The sequence below is a fragment of the Sphaeramia orbicularis genome, chromosome 20 (genome assembly GCF_902148855.1).
Source record: "Sphaeramia orbicularis chromosome 20, fSphaOr1.1, whole genome shotgun sequence".
NCBI classification, from domain to species: domain Eukaryota; kingdom Metazoa; phylum Chordata; class Actinopteri; order Kurtiformes; family Apogonidae; genus Sphaeramia; species Sphaeramia orbicularis.
The window spans coordinates 18507965-18524427 of NC_043976.1; the positions used below are offsets into that span (position 1 = coordinate 18507965).

The following is a 16463-nucleotide window of genomic DNA, read 5'->3' on the forward strand; positions in this document are numbered from 1 at the left end:
CCTTAGGAGGTAGAAAGAGATAAGTACCATCAGTGAGATACAGCCACACTTTTCTACCTCTGTGGACCAGAATGCACCTGTCCCCCCCTTGGCTGTGAACACAACTCCAGGTCACCTCCTCTTGTGGACTGACAGAAATACTCCTACATTATCCAAACTCTCACTTCTTCTCTGTCATCAATTTATTTCTGAGTAAAAATTAAAAAAAAAAAAAGAAAATGAAGAGTGAAGGGAGATGGAGTGGAGATTGGTAATGAGAAATGACTGAATGAGTTCATGACAGGGGACAGTGTGTGTGTGCATGGGGGGGGGGGGTTGTTGGTGGAGGAGACAGACGGACGAATGGACAGACACACTGGGTTGTGAGAATGAAAGATAAGCAGATAGCCGGTGTGAGAATGCGAGTGACAGTGACAGAGTCCCATGCAAAGATAAACAGCCCGGGTGCAGCCCCCTGTAATAGCTTTGCACGAGTAATTTGTCACTCCATGTGAAACGCAAACAGCAGGGGAGGCAATGGCAACACTTTGCACTGACACTTACCATCGCCCAAGGATGTCTTAGCAAGCTTTCCCATCTGTCTACACAACTGGTGCTGCCCACTGCTCTGGTCAAATGACAGACTAAAAATATACCCCTGACAGCAGCACCAAACTTGACACCATATACAGCTGAAGTACGATATAAGTGAGATTAACCTTTAAGCGTCCGTTTCTACACATTACATAAAACATATAACATATAACTCTGCAGGATACCATGCACAGTAGACAAAAAAAACAACACAATTCACTGCAATTTCTGTATTGCTGGCAGTTGAGTCACATTAACACAATTTTTACCAAACCCCTACCATATAAAACACAGTGTGATGCAAAACAAAATCAAACAAAATGTGACACCTCCAACATCAACAAGAATATAAACCGTACATTGAAAATGGAAATAGACCACCATTTTAAATGAGAAGAGGAATGTATTTTTGACTGACATCTTCAAAGTGAGCACTGCCATCTTGTGGAAGGTACTAAAACTACACACAACCTTTGCAGTTCTAGTTTTTTTCTCCATTGGTTTGACTCATTTACATTCTCAAAACTCTAAGATCATTTGGCAAAACAGTCTCACAGTTCAGCACAACACCATAGCTCACTTGCAAAAGCTCATATCTCTCCCAAAACTGTTCACTTGTGTCAAAACTAAATCCTTTTCTCATATAAATAGTTAGTGCTCCCACAATGCATTGTCCCTTTGGCATTGTGTAAGCACTGCAAGTCCAAATGTTTAGATGTTTGGTCACTATAGCAGAGGAGCATCGAAATATCCCTCATGTCCACCTCTCAGCCTCAGCCCAGTCCTTCTCTGACAATAGTTACTGTACGAGTTTGTCTCGCTAACAGAATACAAGTGTGTATAAAACTGAAAAAATAGAATTTTACGGTAAGAGTATCACACAATGCACTCATACTACCATGGAAATAGCAACCATTTCAATTCACATACACATAAAATAACCTGCATGCATCAGAGTAAAAACAAAATGTATACAGCATAATATACTGTAAAAGAAAACACAAACAAAAAACGAGGAGAATCATATGTAGCCTACAGTGCTGAAAATAAAGCTTTTGCAACTAACTCGTCTTCACTGGTTCACATTTTGACAACTGAATAGACTATTGTGCACGTTATGACTTATACAATGAAATGACGCTGATATGTTTCAGAGACTAAGAATGAACAATCAGTTTAGATCAACAAGATCAATTCAATTGGGAATTAAATGTAGGCTAACAGTACTTCATCATTTGCAAAGATGTACTGAGACATTTACTAAAACATTTGCAATTAGATGAAATGAATAAGAAATTCTATTCTGTTGTAAACAATTGCCAAGTGGTTTGGAGGTTTGTCCATGTTATTTTGAGAATGTAATTTCTGTTTCAAAAAATGAGCCAAACCAATGGAGAAAAACTGTAAATTAAAAAAGTCATTACTTGTATTAATAAAAAGCCTCTGGAGGTAAATTTATATGGCTATAAAATACAAAATGTGCATTCTAAACAAGTATCTGTGGACAAGAAAATGCATATACTGAGAATAATTAACGTTTCTTTTTCCTTTAAAACAGAAAACGAAAGTTAAAAATATCCAAAATGCTACATACGGACATAAAAACTTAAATCCAGCAGTTCAGATTGAAGGAAAACAAGTTAAATACAATTATTTTGTAAAGGCATTATGTTTTATCCTCCACTTTTCCCTTCCAATTCATTCCACTCTACATCAGCCTATTAAAATGCTGTCTGCGTTGACCCCTAGTGGTGGCAGGTGAGAATGCAACACCCTGGGCCTTTTTCCTGAGATGGGCAGAAGCTCGCCGTTGGCTTTCATTTGGTCTATTCTCCTGGCCAGGTCGGCATCGCTGTCGATGACCAACGTGCACCTTTGGGCGTAGCTCACCAGAGTCTCCTCCCCTTGGCGGAACATCCCCACAAGTGGGACGATGTCTTTGCCGGCCAGGTGCAGCTCGGCGATAGATGCCGTGTTAGCGATTGTGTTCCTGTCGATCCCGAGATGGCGGAAGGCTTCGCTCATGCTCTTCTTCTTGATGAAGGCTGACAGGACTTGTTTGTAGCGGTGGATGACGTACTGGACTCCAGTGGCTGGTGGAGAAAGGAGAAGAGGTGAAATGTATGGCGTCAGGATGAGGCCAGATAACATTGTACATGTGCATCAAATATTGTAAGTGCAAGTGAAGTTTTGTAAACCAAAAATATATATCTAATTTTTAAAATGCATCTACAAAACTTATTTTGCTTCTACAAACCCGTTTTTTGCTTTTACAAAATGCTTTCTGCATTTACAAAACTTTTCTGTGGTCACAAAACATTCTGGCCTCTTTTTGACATGGGGGCGTAGTTAGATGAGAGGTGCGTATGCCGTCAAGATGAGGCCAAATAACATTGTACACGTACATGAAGTATTGTAAGCACAAGTGAAGTTTTGTAAATCAAAATATACATTTCTTTCTAAAAATGCACCTACAACACTTATTTTCCACCTACAAACCTGCTTTTTGCTTTTGCAAAATGCTTTCCGCGTTTACAAAACTTTTCTGCGCTCACAAAACTTTGTGGCCTCTTTTTGACGCAGGGGTGTGGTTAGATACAACGCATGTCCAGACCTGGTCCAGACAGGAAGCAATTTTAGTGGTGATGGACAGACATCGCCTCATTCACTACAATGGAGTGACTGCGAAGTATCACCATAATGTGTCTACTTCACGTTAAATAACACCACTTATTATTCAGCAGAGTGAAGTTGGTTCTGTTCTCAAAACCAGTTCAGAGATCCGTAAATGGAACCAGTTTCATTTACAGAACTCGAAACCAAGCCATGCTCCCAGCCCCGACTTAACTCATTAAAGCTGAAAACACACAGATGTAACTGGTGTTAGTGAAATACCTGTCTCCCATAAGACAAACCTGTTTTTTATTGGCTACAGTGCTTCTTCTAACATATGTTAATATTTTCAAGGAAGAAATTTACTTTTTTTCTTGTTTCCATGTTATATGACACAGTGACCGTTTAATGCAGGATGGTGTTTAATGCACTGGACAAATAAATTAACAGCTCCCAAATTCTGTGACAGTAACTATTTTTTCTCATTATTAAAGGTACAGATGTCATAAATACAAGATCTTTTCTTATAATTATCAGACAAAGTGCCTAATATTTTTCCTTTTGTGAATGCAATATGCTTACATCAAGCAAAGTGTAACATATAAGCATTAATCCATTGTGTTTAGTTCATAATGATCCAAATTACCTCTTTTCCTGCTGTAGTCTTTGCCTTTCTTGGTTCGTTTCTTGTCCTTATGGTGTTTCTTCCTTTTGTGTTCACTGGAGGCGGCTGACATTTCAGAGGAGTCCGATGCTTCTGAGCCGCTGCCGCTGCTGCCCGCGGAACTGGACGAAGCTCTTTCTCTCTTCCGTGATTTGTTTTCTGAGTGCTGCACCTTGCTTGGTCGAGGAACTGAGGAATGCAAAGGACATCATGAAATTAAATAAAATAATACCTGTTGGAACTGTGAAGTGTATTTATATGGCACTTTCACAGAAAGAACTCACAGCCCTTCACAGTAAAATCAGAAAAAATGAGGAGACAGTATAAAACACAGACACTCAGTTACATACCCAGGCATATAAACATAAAAATAAATGGTCATACAACTCATATCTAACTAAAAGCCTGTCGAAACAACAGGGTCTTCGGCTGCTTTTTGAGGACTCAAGAGGATTTCAAGTGCGCAGTGACAGTGACAACTGCTACGTCACCCACATCCCCAGCTCCATCTCACACACTGACCTTCAGCCACTGGATTGGGCGATGCAAAAGCTGGGGCTGAGCGATTGCTTGTGAGGTTCTCGATCTGGCTCCTCAGGAATTTGCGGTCCTGCATCAGGTCTTCTACCTGTCTCTCCAGTGCAGCGATTCGCTCCTGTTTGTTTTCCAGCATGCACTGCAGCTTGGTGATGGTCAGCAGTACCCTCGGGGGCAGCCCCTCTGTGAGTGACCCAGCTAGAGGAAAACCATAAGGATGATAAAGTTTACATTTTATATGAGGTCAGTATTGGCCCATACTGTTGACTGACAACAGCTATCAGTTATGTAAGACGTCACTACACCGAAGGCAGTGGCTGATGTTTACTATGTTGTAGTCGAGACTATTTTATAATTTTTATGGCTAAAACTGCTGTCATTTTAGTGGACAAACACAATACATTTCTATTGAATATATTCTATTGTTATTATATCATCCTTTAATAACCCACTATTGGTAGACACTTACACAGAATCCAAACAAAATCTAAACTTCGATTTTTCACAGGTCGAGATGTTGGTCGGAGGGGGAGTAAGCTGTTCCTGAGAAAGCTTGGACTCATTCTCTCTTAAAAAGTTACAAAAACTTACCTGATGGTTATTTTGATGAATTACTGTATTATACAGTCTAACATCTGACCTTTTTAATTATGCCACATAGCTCTCTGGTGTTTCTATATTTTGTTATAAAATACAAATATACATTCAACAGGTAGATGAAATGACATAGCAGTGTGAATGTGGTGAAAGTGCTTTTTTATCACTCATCGCATATTTCAATGTGCATGAGCATAATGTGCAATTATTTGCACCAACTGCCATAAGGCTTTCCATCCATTCCCACCTCCTCTACCCACGCCCAACACCATTTATTTTTCAGTCCATTGGCAACCTGCAGGACGTCTTCACCGGTCTTCACCTGCTTACCTTCCATCTCTATGACCATCACCATGTACAGTTGGCTACTCCTCTGAACCAGTTTGTCTCCACAAGACCCGCCCCCTCTCCACTACTGATTGGCTAGTAGCTGTAACTGAACTTATTGAGAGTGAAAGCCACTGGTTGAGAGTGAGAGGTTTATCAAAGCCCAGGTCGGAGCCCTTGATACTGTACTGGTTCTGATCTTTTTGCACGCATGACATATATCCTGCACCCCCCCCCCCCCCCCTTGCTGATTGCTGCACGCCGGAAATCCGGCACGGTGCTGGAATCCTATCACCCACGCATTTGCCTAGTGTGTTTTTTCTCTTGTCTGTCAGAACAGGAGTCCACTTACACTTACACTGCCTTTAAAGTGAAAGATTTATGTTGAAATAAGTAAATAATCCATTATCTGTGTTATTTGATCACATATACTAGTGTTTCTCAAACTGTGGGGCGGGCCCCTTAGGGGAGGCGCGAAGGGTTCCCAGGGGGGCATGAGATCATTCCTGGGTGTTTTTTTTTTCTTCAGGTTAGAACATGTAGCAGGTGGAACTAATGTTTCAGCAGTGGAGCCCCCTGGACTCATTTTAGGGATGTACAACCAACAAATCTAGACGAAGAGTTTAGCTTTGGAGAACAGACAAGTATTTTACAGGAAAAGAAAAATGCACAATGTTTCTGTTTTTGCACAGTTTGCACTTTAATATTCTGAGATGTGCAAGGGAAATGGGCTCATTGCAGCCACTAATATTGTTAAAATGTTCATCTTTGTTTGTTTTTCTAAAAAAAATTACTATATTGTCATAGTTGTAAGATTATTGAGTATTTCCTGTTTTTATTTGGAAAAATATTGTCTCAGGGAGCAGTCTGGTTGAGGTTATTTGTATTGTTCAAGCAAAAAATCTAAGTTATTTTTAATTTAAACAAAAAATGATTCAAGGAAAAGCAAAAAGTGTTGTTACCCAATTGATGTTGTTATTATTCTTATTTCTTGTTGTTTTTAATTGTACAGCTTTTTATGTTTTTAATCTATTCTTGTATTTTATTCTTTTATTCAGGTTTTATCTATTCTTCTGTATTTTTATTTATTTATTTTTAATCTATTCTTGTATTTTACTCTGTTACTTTGGTTTTTATTTATTTTTCTGGTATCGGCTCGACTTGACTCAGCATTCTTGCATTTCCGCTACGAAAAAGGACCTGGAATCTGGTACCCGGTACTACTTTTTTGGTATCACCTCAGCCAAGGTTCCAGGACTGGGGACCAGATACTAAAACGTGACATGTAAACACTGCAGACCACTGATTGGTCAGACAGTCGTGTCTCTGTGACCCACCGTTTTACAAAAAACAGATGCGGAAGTTGACAGTAAATATAGCGGTAGGTTAATCCACATGATGACAACCTGAAAACTACACTGTGGTTTGTTGAGCAGGTTCAGACATAAAAATTCAGCATGAGCTTGACGAGAGAACATGAAACGAGCGAGTTTATCAGCAACTCTCTGAGGAGACGATACGGAAGGAACGCGCTGCATCACTATGACGTCCAGGTACTGTAAAGCAGGTAGTATCCTGTAATGGAAACGGTCTCCAGAAATAGGACCTGGTACCCGAGCCGAGTCAAGCCGGTTCCACATCGTGGAAACGCGGCATTTTTGTCCTCCAAAGGGGGAAAAGATTGAGGACCACTGACATATACAACAGTCTAAAACTCAGGACAGCTATGGTAAAGCCATCGGCGACTCTTACTTGACATGGCGCTGCTGGGCGTGTTGTCCTGGACCACATCTGCAGAGGTCGCTGACTGAAAGTTCTCCCACTTGATGATGCGGAGGTCATCTTGCTCCTGCTTGAGCCAGGCCGGTGAGCTGAGCCTGTCTTTGGTCCTCACAGAGCTGGAGTCGATCTCTACGCAGGACGAGTACACTGAAGGCTCCTGCTGCCACACAGATGACATGTCTTCAAACCTGGAAAACAGAGACAGGCCCGTCATGCAAACGAGCAGTCTGAGGTTTAATATACTGTGGACGGAATCTCATGAAACAAGCAAAGACTCAACGGTACACTCACAAAGCACAGTATAAACGTGTAAAAAACAAATATCTGGTAAACGTTGTTCTAGCAGATTAATTTTTACATATATTTTAATTATGAGAAACACGAGTATGAAAAAAAATGTTCAAAATGCACAGCACGATGGCAGCTAAAGCATGGCTGATCATGTTTTAATGCACAAATAATGATTATGTAGGAACTGATTTAATGCATGAATTACTGCATTGTGGATTAATGCATTGTATTTTCATTAACTGCTGCTGCTCCATATGGAATACTGAATAAAGGTTATTGTTTTTAATGCAGTGGACCATCAAGTCATTAACAAGTCATTAATGTAGCATAGCTTTATGTATACATGTTGTTTTATATGTTATAGAAAAACCCAAAAAGAAACTAAACATGAGATTCAGTGTTTGGTAATGTAAGCACTTGATGTCGACATAACTAGGGAATAACTAATGATTTAATGCATGAAAAACAAAATGTACTGTAAATTCCTGTTGCTGACTATAAACTAATGGTCGAGTCAATGCGGCTTTACGATTACTTTACACTTGCCTTTATCAATTGATGGTCATTTAACGAATATCATATTTTTTTTAATTAAGCTGGACATTAAAGGTGAACATTTATGTGTTGCTACACGACCCCAAAGAGGAGACACTACATGCATGTATCACACATGAATGTACAGAATGTTGCAGGTTCTACAGAGGGTAAGGCTGGGTACAGAACTGTAATACCATGGCATTGAGCAAAGTGCTTAACACAGAGTGCTTAAAAGTATCATTGTGCATCAAATTTCAATAGCCAAGGAGTAAATCTCAGTCAGTGAACGCAGCATGCATGGATTGTTTGAAGCTGTGTTGAGTAGCTCTATATTTTTACGTTTTTAGTGGACAAAAATTCAAATGAGGTTAAACTACAGTTGATTCAATTTCCAGTTTTACCAGTTCGACCTACATCCGGAACTTGTGTCGATGATGTTATGTCGCTGGTATCGTGGCATGTCATTTTATGGATGATTAAAAAGCAACACAACAATAAGATGAACATTATATTAATACATCATATATGATATTGATTTAAATGGACAAACAGAACTGGTATTTCCTGACAAACTGCAAATGAAAAAATTCCCAACTGTAGCTGACAACATGATGGAAGATCGCAATTCTGCAGAGAAAGAGAAGATGTGCACAGTGCACGTCTTGTTTATTCAACAAAATGCTTGCGTGTTTTTTGGGCCAACATGAGAGAAGACGTGACGTGAATAAATTGCACTAATATGGCAACATGACCGAAGCAGAAAAATGTAGGTGACATAACAAGTAAACACTGTAGGACAGTGATGACAGACCTGCTTACAGTGCTCGTTTATACTCATCTAATCAGTCCTATACTGACTGCACTGGACACATACTGCTCAGCTCCAGTTTCTTACCATTATTATTGTGTTGGTTAAACCAGCTTAGCGTTACCACCACCAAGTGGACAGAATCACTACGTTCCACTCTTTTGCTGGTTGGAGGTGTGACTCCTAAAAGTAAAAACTGTCACACCATTCCAGTCTGGTGTTCATATAAACCTGATTTGAATGATGGCCCAGGCCTAGTTTTAACATAAATTAAATCTGCAGCTTAATGTGTCATGAAATTTTCATTTTACTAAAATGAGTCCATGAGTCCAATTTATTCATTCATTCATTCATCCATCTTCTGAACTGCTTTGTCCTCAAGAGGGTCGCAGGGGGTCTGGAGCCTATCCCAGCTACCTATGGGTGAAGGTGTAGTACACCCTGGACATGTCAGCAGTTCATCACAGGGCTGACTGACCAGAGTCCAATTTCATTTGCACATATTTTTTTTCCAAATCAAAAATAGAAACTTTATCAATAATTAATAATGATGAATTATTTTTCTATAGCGCGTTTCAAGGCACCCAAAGTGCTTTACTTTAGTAATCTATTATTCATTCACGCTCACATTCATACTCTGGTGTAGAGCTGCACAATATATTGTTTGAGCATCGACATTGCGATGTACATATGCACAATAGTCACATTGCAGGTCCTGCAATGTAGGAGGCAAAAGAACTAAAAGTGTTCTCATCTAATTGCAAATGTACCTGACACACACTGCACACAGCGATCCACCAATCACAATTGTTCTTAATCAGTTTGGAGTGAGTGACTGGTAATAACACTGAAAAATGAGCAACAAACAAGAGAAAATCAGCAAAAACAAAGACTTGGTGCAAAAACAATAAGCAATGGAATTATTTCAGCTACTACAAGGATGATACTGAAACACGTGTCCTGTGTCGACAGTGCCTTGCACCTGTTGACACGAGAGGAAACACAACTAACTAGTTTGACCATTTACGTCGGCACCACACAGCTATTATATCCTCCTGAGTATTTTTTCATATCGCAATATATATCGCAGGGTTAAAAAAAATTGCAATGTCAGGTTTTTCCAATATCGTGCAGCTCTACTCTGGTGGTGGTAAACTACGTTGTAGCCACAGCTGCCCTGAGGCAGACTGACGTAACACTGGCTGCCAAATGATGCCAAACGACCCCTCTGACCACCACTGAACATTACACCAGTGTGAGTGATACTGGAGACAAGATGGGTGTCTTGACACAACGGCACATGAGTAGGACAGGACTTTGGTTATTGGACAACCTGTTCTACCTCCTGAGCCATGGCCACCTCCTAATAATAATAATAATAATAATAATAATAATAATAATACAATTGGACAGGCGTTATCACTAAACTTAATATGATGCCATGTCTCACAACAACCATTTAAGTCTTACCTGAGGTGTTTTGGCCTTGGTCCTGAAGGTTGCCATAGTTTTTTAATAAGTAAGCATGAATCCCTTTCACAAAGATGAATCTGATAATCAAGTTCAAGTTCATTATTCACTTGTTCATTAGTTCATTGTGAATAACTGGAATTCAGGACACATCTTCCATTAATTCAGGCATTAAATCATCATGAGTCATATATTAGTTAAGCATTACTTAAGTGCATGATTCATGTCCTTCTTATACTGTTCTACTTTTACAGCCCAATCACACGCACTGAAGCAAGAGGTCACACTTTCCACTTCACTGCATTATTCCTGAGTTTAAAGAAATCCGCAATAACTGCATGACAGTAGGTGGAGTGTAATAAATAAATCAGTGATCCAGTGAGTGTTATCTGTTACATGCATGATCCTCAGTACCAATTATTTTTAATACATTTACTATTAACTATTATTAGGCTTAGATTATTATGACAGTATAGAAAAAATAGATAAAGCCATGGAGGCCATGCTTTGAATGGTAAATTGTTGGAAGTTATAAAGTAAGTACTAGCCTATAACTGCAACACAGAAACTGCTTTTATATCAGAATGTAGTTGATATCTCTTAAAGTGTTAATTAATGATTGACAACCATAGCAGTATCTGTGTGTGTATATTTTTCTTAACCTTTGTACTGAATCCTTAATGACAATGTGTGTATGTCTGTGTGTGTGTGTGTGTGGGGGGGGGGGGGGGGACTAACAGCCACCTAATAATTTATTAATTCTGAGCCACATGAGTTCAAGATATATCACACATTAATACATTCATTAGATCATGATGAATCTTGCATTAGTTAAGCATTAATTAGGCATAAGCAGGTTCAAATCAGAGTTAATACGATTCTGGCCTTGGAATAGGAATGTTTGCAAATTCTCTCAAAGACAACTGCAGAAAAGGAGCCAACTTTGTAAACTTGTAAAGAACATCTGACTGAATTTACTTGCTCAACATAGTTCTGTTTTTCTCTCTCTATATATTTATCTCATTAATTCTAAGGGCTCTTGTCTGTGCTACAAATGGGTCTGTTTTCTACTCCTCCTCACCTTCCGTTACTGTAACTGTATCTGCACTACCACCACTATAGTAAATAGGTCTAATTTATATCTTTTCATATTCTATTTAATACTGCTTTACTTATTCTTATTTTATTTTGATCTCCTTTTTTAATTGCATGGACTTATGACCAAAGAGAGAAACAGCATTTCAATTTTCTGTATGTCATGTACATTAAGTGAATTGACAATGAAAAAAAAAATAAAAAAAATCTTTTAATCTTTCTCCATTTTTCACAAATATGCAAATTAGGGATGTAACAATTACTGGTATAATGATAAACCGCGGTAAAATTGCCAACAGTTAGTATTACCGTTTAAATTCTAATTATCATGATAACCGTGTTTGATTACCGCACTTTTCCAGAGAAAACGCCTATGTAAAGTTATGCTTTTATGTCAAATATTTGAGTATAGTTTTAATTTATTACAATTTTAATTGTATATACCTAATATTTATAACCAATATTCACTTTTAAAGTCTTTGAAAAGGTTCGTTAAGCATCTTTGTGTTATTTATGCAATAAATTATATACATTTTTCAAATCGGATTTTTTTTTTTTGTGTGTGTGTTTTCTGGCCTTTTGTGTTGATATAGTAGGTTAAAGTGAAAAAAATAATAGGCAGATGATATAAATGAAGTTGTGCTGAAAAAAAAGATACCAAACATGGGTAGAATAACATTTGTTTATATAGTACACTAGTCAACATTTGCTAGGGATCAGTTTTATATTTGCACAATAATTGATGTTGTATAATATTTTGGGTGACTTTATATATTATGTGTGTACTCTGGCTAGTCATGTAAAGAAAAATGGACCAAAAGGTAAAAAAACATTATTTTTTATTGCACTTTCAGGCAAAAGGGTGATACAACCCTAGAAATTAGAGTTCACAACAATTACTCTTCCAATTTTGTTTTCACTGAAACCACTCAGAATGTTCTGAAACACATACGGTGTGATGTCAATAATGTGTGTGGCCACCATCCGCATCCGCAGGCTGTACTCCACTGGGAAAGTAAATTTTCAAGTTTCCAGAATTACACCCCCGAATATAGCAAAGTTATAGTCCTGATCCCTAGCAAATGTTGACTAGTGTATATAAAGGCAAAATCAAAAGGACTGAAAAACAGCCAAAATAGGCTCAGACCACTAAGGGTTAATATTGGAATGTTTCTGCCACAGAAAGTACATTGCACCAATTATTTTATTTTATTTTATTTTTTTGTTGTTTTCTTCTTTTTTTTTTCAAAATACAACTTGGTTAAATTATTTCAGTGTGTGTATACGTACTTTTTGAACATTTTGAGCACAATTTCAACAATACAGCGATAATAATGATAACAGCGATAATTTTAGTCACAATAACCGTGATATGAAATTTTCATATCGTTACATCCCTAATACAAATGCAAGATGTTGAAAGTTACCAGGCTGTGAATATGTATGTGTTTTCTGATTATGGCAGATAATGAGAGTTCAATAAGGGATAACACACCATGATAAGGTTAGAAAACCAATTTGGGACAAATACCTGAACATCATTAATAGTCATGGTTTCCATGTTTCCATGGAGATGGACTCTACTCTTTTTAACATGTGGATGCTGCTGCAGCAGCCAAACACCAGAGTGCTGCAGTGATTAATCCAGCCACAACACACTGGAAGACTGAAACATGCAAATTGGGCTCCTGTGTCCAGACATACAATCAAGTCTACAGTATGAAAAAAAAAAAAGGTAAAAAAAAATAATAATAATAACAATAGATTGAAGAGTGCTGACTGTGTGAAAAGGCCCAATTAAGCTAGGTTTTCACACTGATATAGCAAAGCAAAAGTATAGTATTTTATTTGCCTGAAAATATAAAGTCTACATCTGAAATGAATATAAGAAAACAGAAGTTTCCAACCTTATGAGAAGCAGAAAGGTGAAGTGTTTCATAGGCTGCTGTAGACCAACCATTTCTGCTTGCAATGCTTTAGCTCCTACCAAGATGGATGCTAATTACAGTAATTATCAGCCAAAAGGGGAAAAATGCTCCAACAAAGCCAGGGAGACACACTACAAAACGTACCTTCAGGAGAGTCCAGAGGGGCAGAACTGACGGGGGTTATTTCTAGCGTTTCCGGAGCTTTCCGTTTCGGTCTCAGTTTGTGTACAAATGTTGCAGTCTTTATAAAATATAAACAGAACAGACGGTTCGAAAACCCGAGTCTCCAGCATGCACAGGCTGAGAGAGGGGCGGTGCCACAGGACCTCTGCCGCCTTCACGGCTTCCGCATAAAGTCGGATTTTACCAACTTCTCTATATGTCCGTCACTGCAGTCCACGTTTCACAATATAACGTGTTATTATGTTTGTAAAAGTAATAATAAGAGAACTATAATGCGGTGGAACAGAGGTGCAACAGCCCCCCCAAAATTATCCACTATAAGAAAAAAAAGAGAGCAGCCCCAAAAATGCAGGCCAAAAAATGATCCACTATAAGAAAAAAAAGAGAGCAGGCCAAAAAATTACCCACTATGAGAAAAAAAAGAGCATGCCAAAAAGTTATCCACTATAAGAAAGAAAGAGAACAGTCCAAAAAATTATCCACTATAAGAAAAAAAAAAGAGAGCAGGCCAAAAAATTACCCACTATGAGAAAAAAAAGAGCATGCCAAAAAATTATCCACTATAAGAAAAAAAGAACAGCCCAAAAAATTATCCGCTATAAGAAAAAAAAGAGAACAGCCCAAAAAAATATCCACTATTTAAAAACAAGACAACAGCTCAAAAAATTATGCACTATAAGAAAAAAAGAGAATAGGCCAAAAAATTTTCCACTATAAGAAAAAAAAGGGAACAGTCCAAAAAATTATCCACTGTAAGAAAAAAAAAAGAACAGTCCAAAAAATTATCCACTATAAGCAAAAAAAGAGAACAGCCCAAAAAATTATCCACTATAAGAAAAAAAAGAACAGTCCAAAAAATTATCCACTATAAGAAAAAAAAGAGAACAGCCCAAAAAATTATCCACTACAAGAAAAAAAGAGAACAGTCCAAAAAATTATCCCCAATGAAAAAAGAGAACTGTCCAAAAAATTATCCACTATAAGAAAAAAAAAACAGAACAGCCCAAAAAATTATCCACTATAGGAAAAAAAAGAGAACAGCCCAAAAAATTATCCCCAATGAAAAAAAGAGAACCATCCAAAAATTATCCACTAGTTTGAGTTCTTGTTTGTTCAGTATTAATTGTCAGCCTTGTAAATCCAAGCAGGACTGACTGTACATATCCTGACCAAGGAAAATCAAATTCTCACTTTGTGCAGTAATCTACACCTGTTTTTTCTGCCTCCGTCCATGATAATATACACTATATTTTTTATTTTATTTTTTTATTTTACCTTTATTTAACCAGGAAAACCTCATTGAGATTAAGAATCTCTTTTTCAAGAGCGTCTGGCCAAGACGGGCAGCAGTACATTAAATAGTTACAGACAGACTTCCATACATAAAACGAATACATAAAAAGCGCACAGACAAGTCAAACCTTCCAAAGTCAACTCAAAAAGTGTTCATGAAATGTAGACAAAAGTGCATCAGGTAAAACATCTGCAGCCAGATATCTCCCTCTCTAAGTCCCACATAGACTAAATGTCATCTAAAATGAACGTTTATTTGCAACATAGTACAGCAAACTATTACATGATCAAAAGCAAATTAATTTTAGCGAAAAAAATGTATCTGTTTTGAATGTCTGGGGTCACCAGAAATTTGTGATGTTAAAATGGAGTCACAAGCCAAAAAAGGTAGGGAACCACTGATCTACATGCATATACATGTAGGGTGGGGAAGTTACAAGTTTAAAAGTTGTGTGTTATCCTGGTTCCATAAATATGCACACCCTTAAACTAACACTTTGTCGCAGCACTTTTGGCTTTTATTACTGCACTCAGTCTGTTTGAGTAGGAGTCTGTCAGCGTGGCACATCTTGATGTGGCCATATTTGCCCACTCTTCTTTATAAAAATGCTCCAAATCTGTCAGACATCTCCTGAGCACAGCCCTCTCAGATCAGCCCACAGATGTTGGATCGGACTCAGGTCTGGACTCTGGCGGGTCATTCCAAAACCTTCCTCTTCTTCTGGTGAAGCCATTCTTTTGTTGTTTTGGGCGTGGGCTTTGGATCACTGTCGTTCTAAAAGATAAGGTTCCTCCTCATCTTCATCTTTCTAGCAGAAGCCTGAAGGTTTTGTGGTATTTGGAACTGTTCAGAATTCCCTCCATCTTGACTAAGTCCCCAGTTCCAGCTGAAGAAAAACAGCCCTAAGGCATGATGCTGCCACCACCGTGCTTCACTGTAGGTCTGGTGTTCTTTTGGTGATGAGCAGTGTTGTGTTTGTGCCAAATATACAGGGTGGGGAAGCAAAATTTACAATATTTTGAGGCAGGGATTGAAAGACAGTGTATGACCAATTAGTTTATTGAAAGTCATGAGAATTTATTTGCCACAAGAAAATGTACATAATAGAAAATGTTTTTATTCTATGTGTCCTCCTTCTTTCTCAATAACTGCCTTCACACACTTCCTGAAACTTGTGCAAGTGTTCCTCAAATATTCAGGTGACAACTTCTCCCATTCTTCTTTAATAGTATCTTCCAGACTTTCTGGTAATAGTTTTGCTCATAGTCATTCTCTTCTTTCCATTATAAACAGTCTTTATGGACACTCCAACTAGTTTTGAAATCTCCTTTGGTGTGACGAGTGCATTCAGCAAATCACACACTCTTTGACGTTTGGTTTCCTGATTACTCATATGGGCAAAAGTTTCTGAAAAGGTATGGATAATAGTGTTAGGTATGATTATGACATCAATATATGTTTGGTTTCAAAACAATTGACGTAGTGCCTGCTGAGAAAAAACAACTAAATGTTCATTGTAAATTTTGCTTCCCCACCCTGTACCTTTGGGAATTAAGGCCAAAAAATTCAACCTTGGTTTCATCCGATCATAAGACATTTTCCCACATGTGTTTGGGAGATTTAAAATGGGTTTTTAAAACATGTAGCTGGGTTTGGGTACTTTTCTTCACAAGATAAGGCTTTGGTCTTGTTACCTTACCCCATAGCCCAGACATGTGAGATTGTTCTCATGTACTACATCACAAGTATTTGCTTGGAATTGTT

General features: G+C 38.0%; 1 protein-coding gene across 1 annotated transcript; it reads right to left on the reverse strand.

The window, feature by feature from the left end:
* Positions 1-788: 788 nt before the first annotated feature.
* LOC115411370 (coiled-coil domain-containing protein 106-like) lies at positions 789-13524 on the reverse strand. The gene is made up of 5 exons (XM_030123478.1): positions 13367-13524; positions 7064-7281; positions 4373-4585; positions 3833-4039; positions 789-2666 (listed from the first exon to the last, which is right to left on the reverse strand). The coding sequence occupies exons 2-5, from the start codon at positions 7269-7271 to the stop codon at positions 2287-2289; spliced, it is 1008 nt and encodes a 335-aa protein (XP_029979338.1). The 5' UTR covers positions 7272-7281; positions 13367-13524; the 3' UTR covers positions 789-2286.
* Positions 13525-16463: the final 2939 nt, after the last annotated feature.

Excerpts from the sequence above, each read along its gene's own strand:
- LOC115411370 (XM_030123478.1), bottom strand. The coding sequence starts at position 7,271 with ATGTCATCTGTGTGGCAGCAGGAGCCTTCAGTGTACTCGTCCTGCGTA. Across the intron at positions 4,586-7,063 it reads GCCCAGCAGCGCCATGTCAA|CTGGGTCACTCACAGAGGGG; the intron begins GTAAGAGTCGCC and ends GTTTTCCTCTAG. Across the intron at positions 4,040-4,372 it reads GCCCAATCCAGTGGCTGAAG|TTCCTCGACCAAGCAAGGTG; the intron begins GTCAGTGTGTGA and ends TGCATTCCTCAG.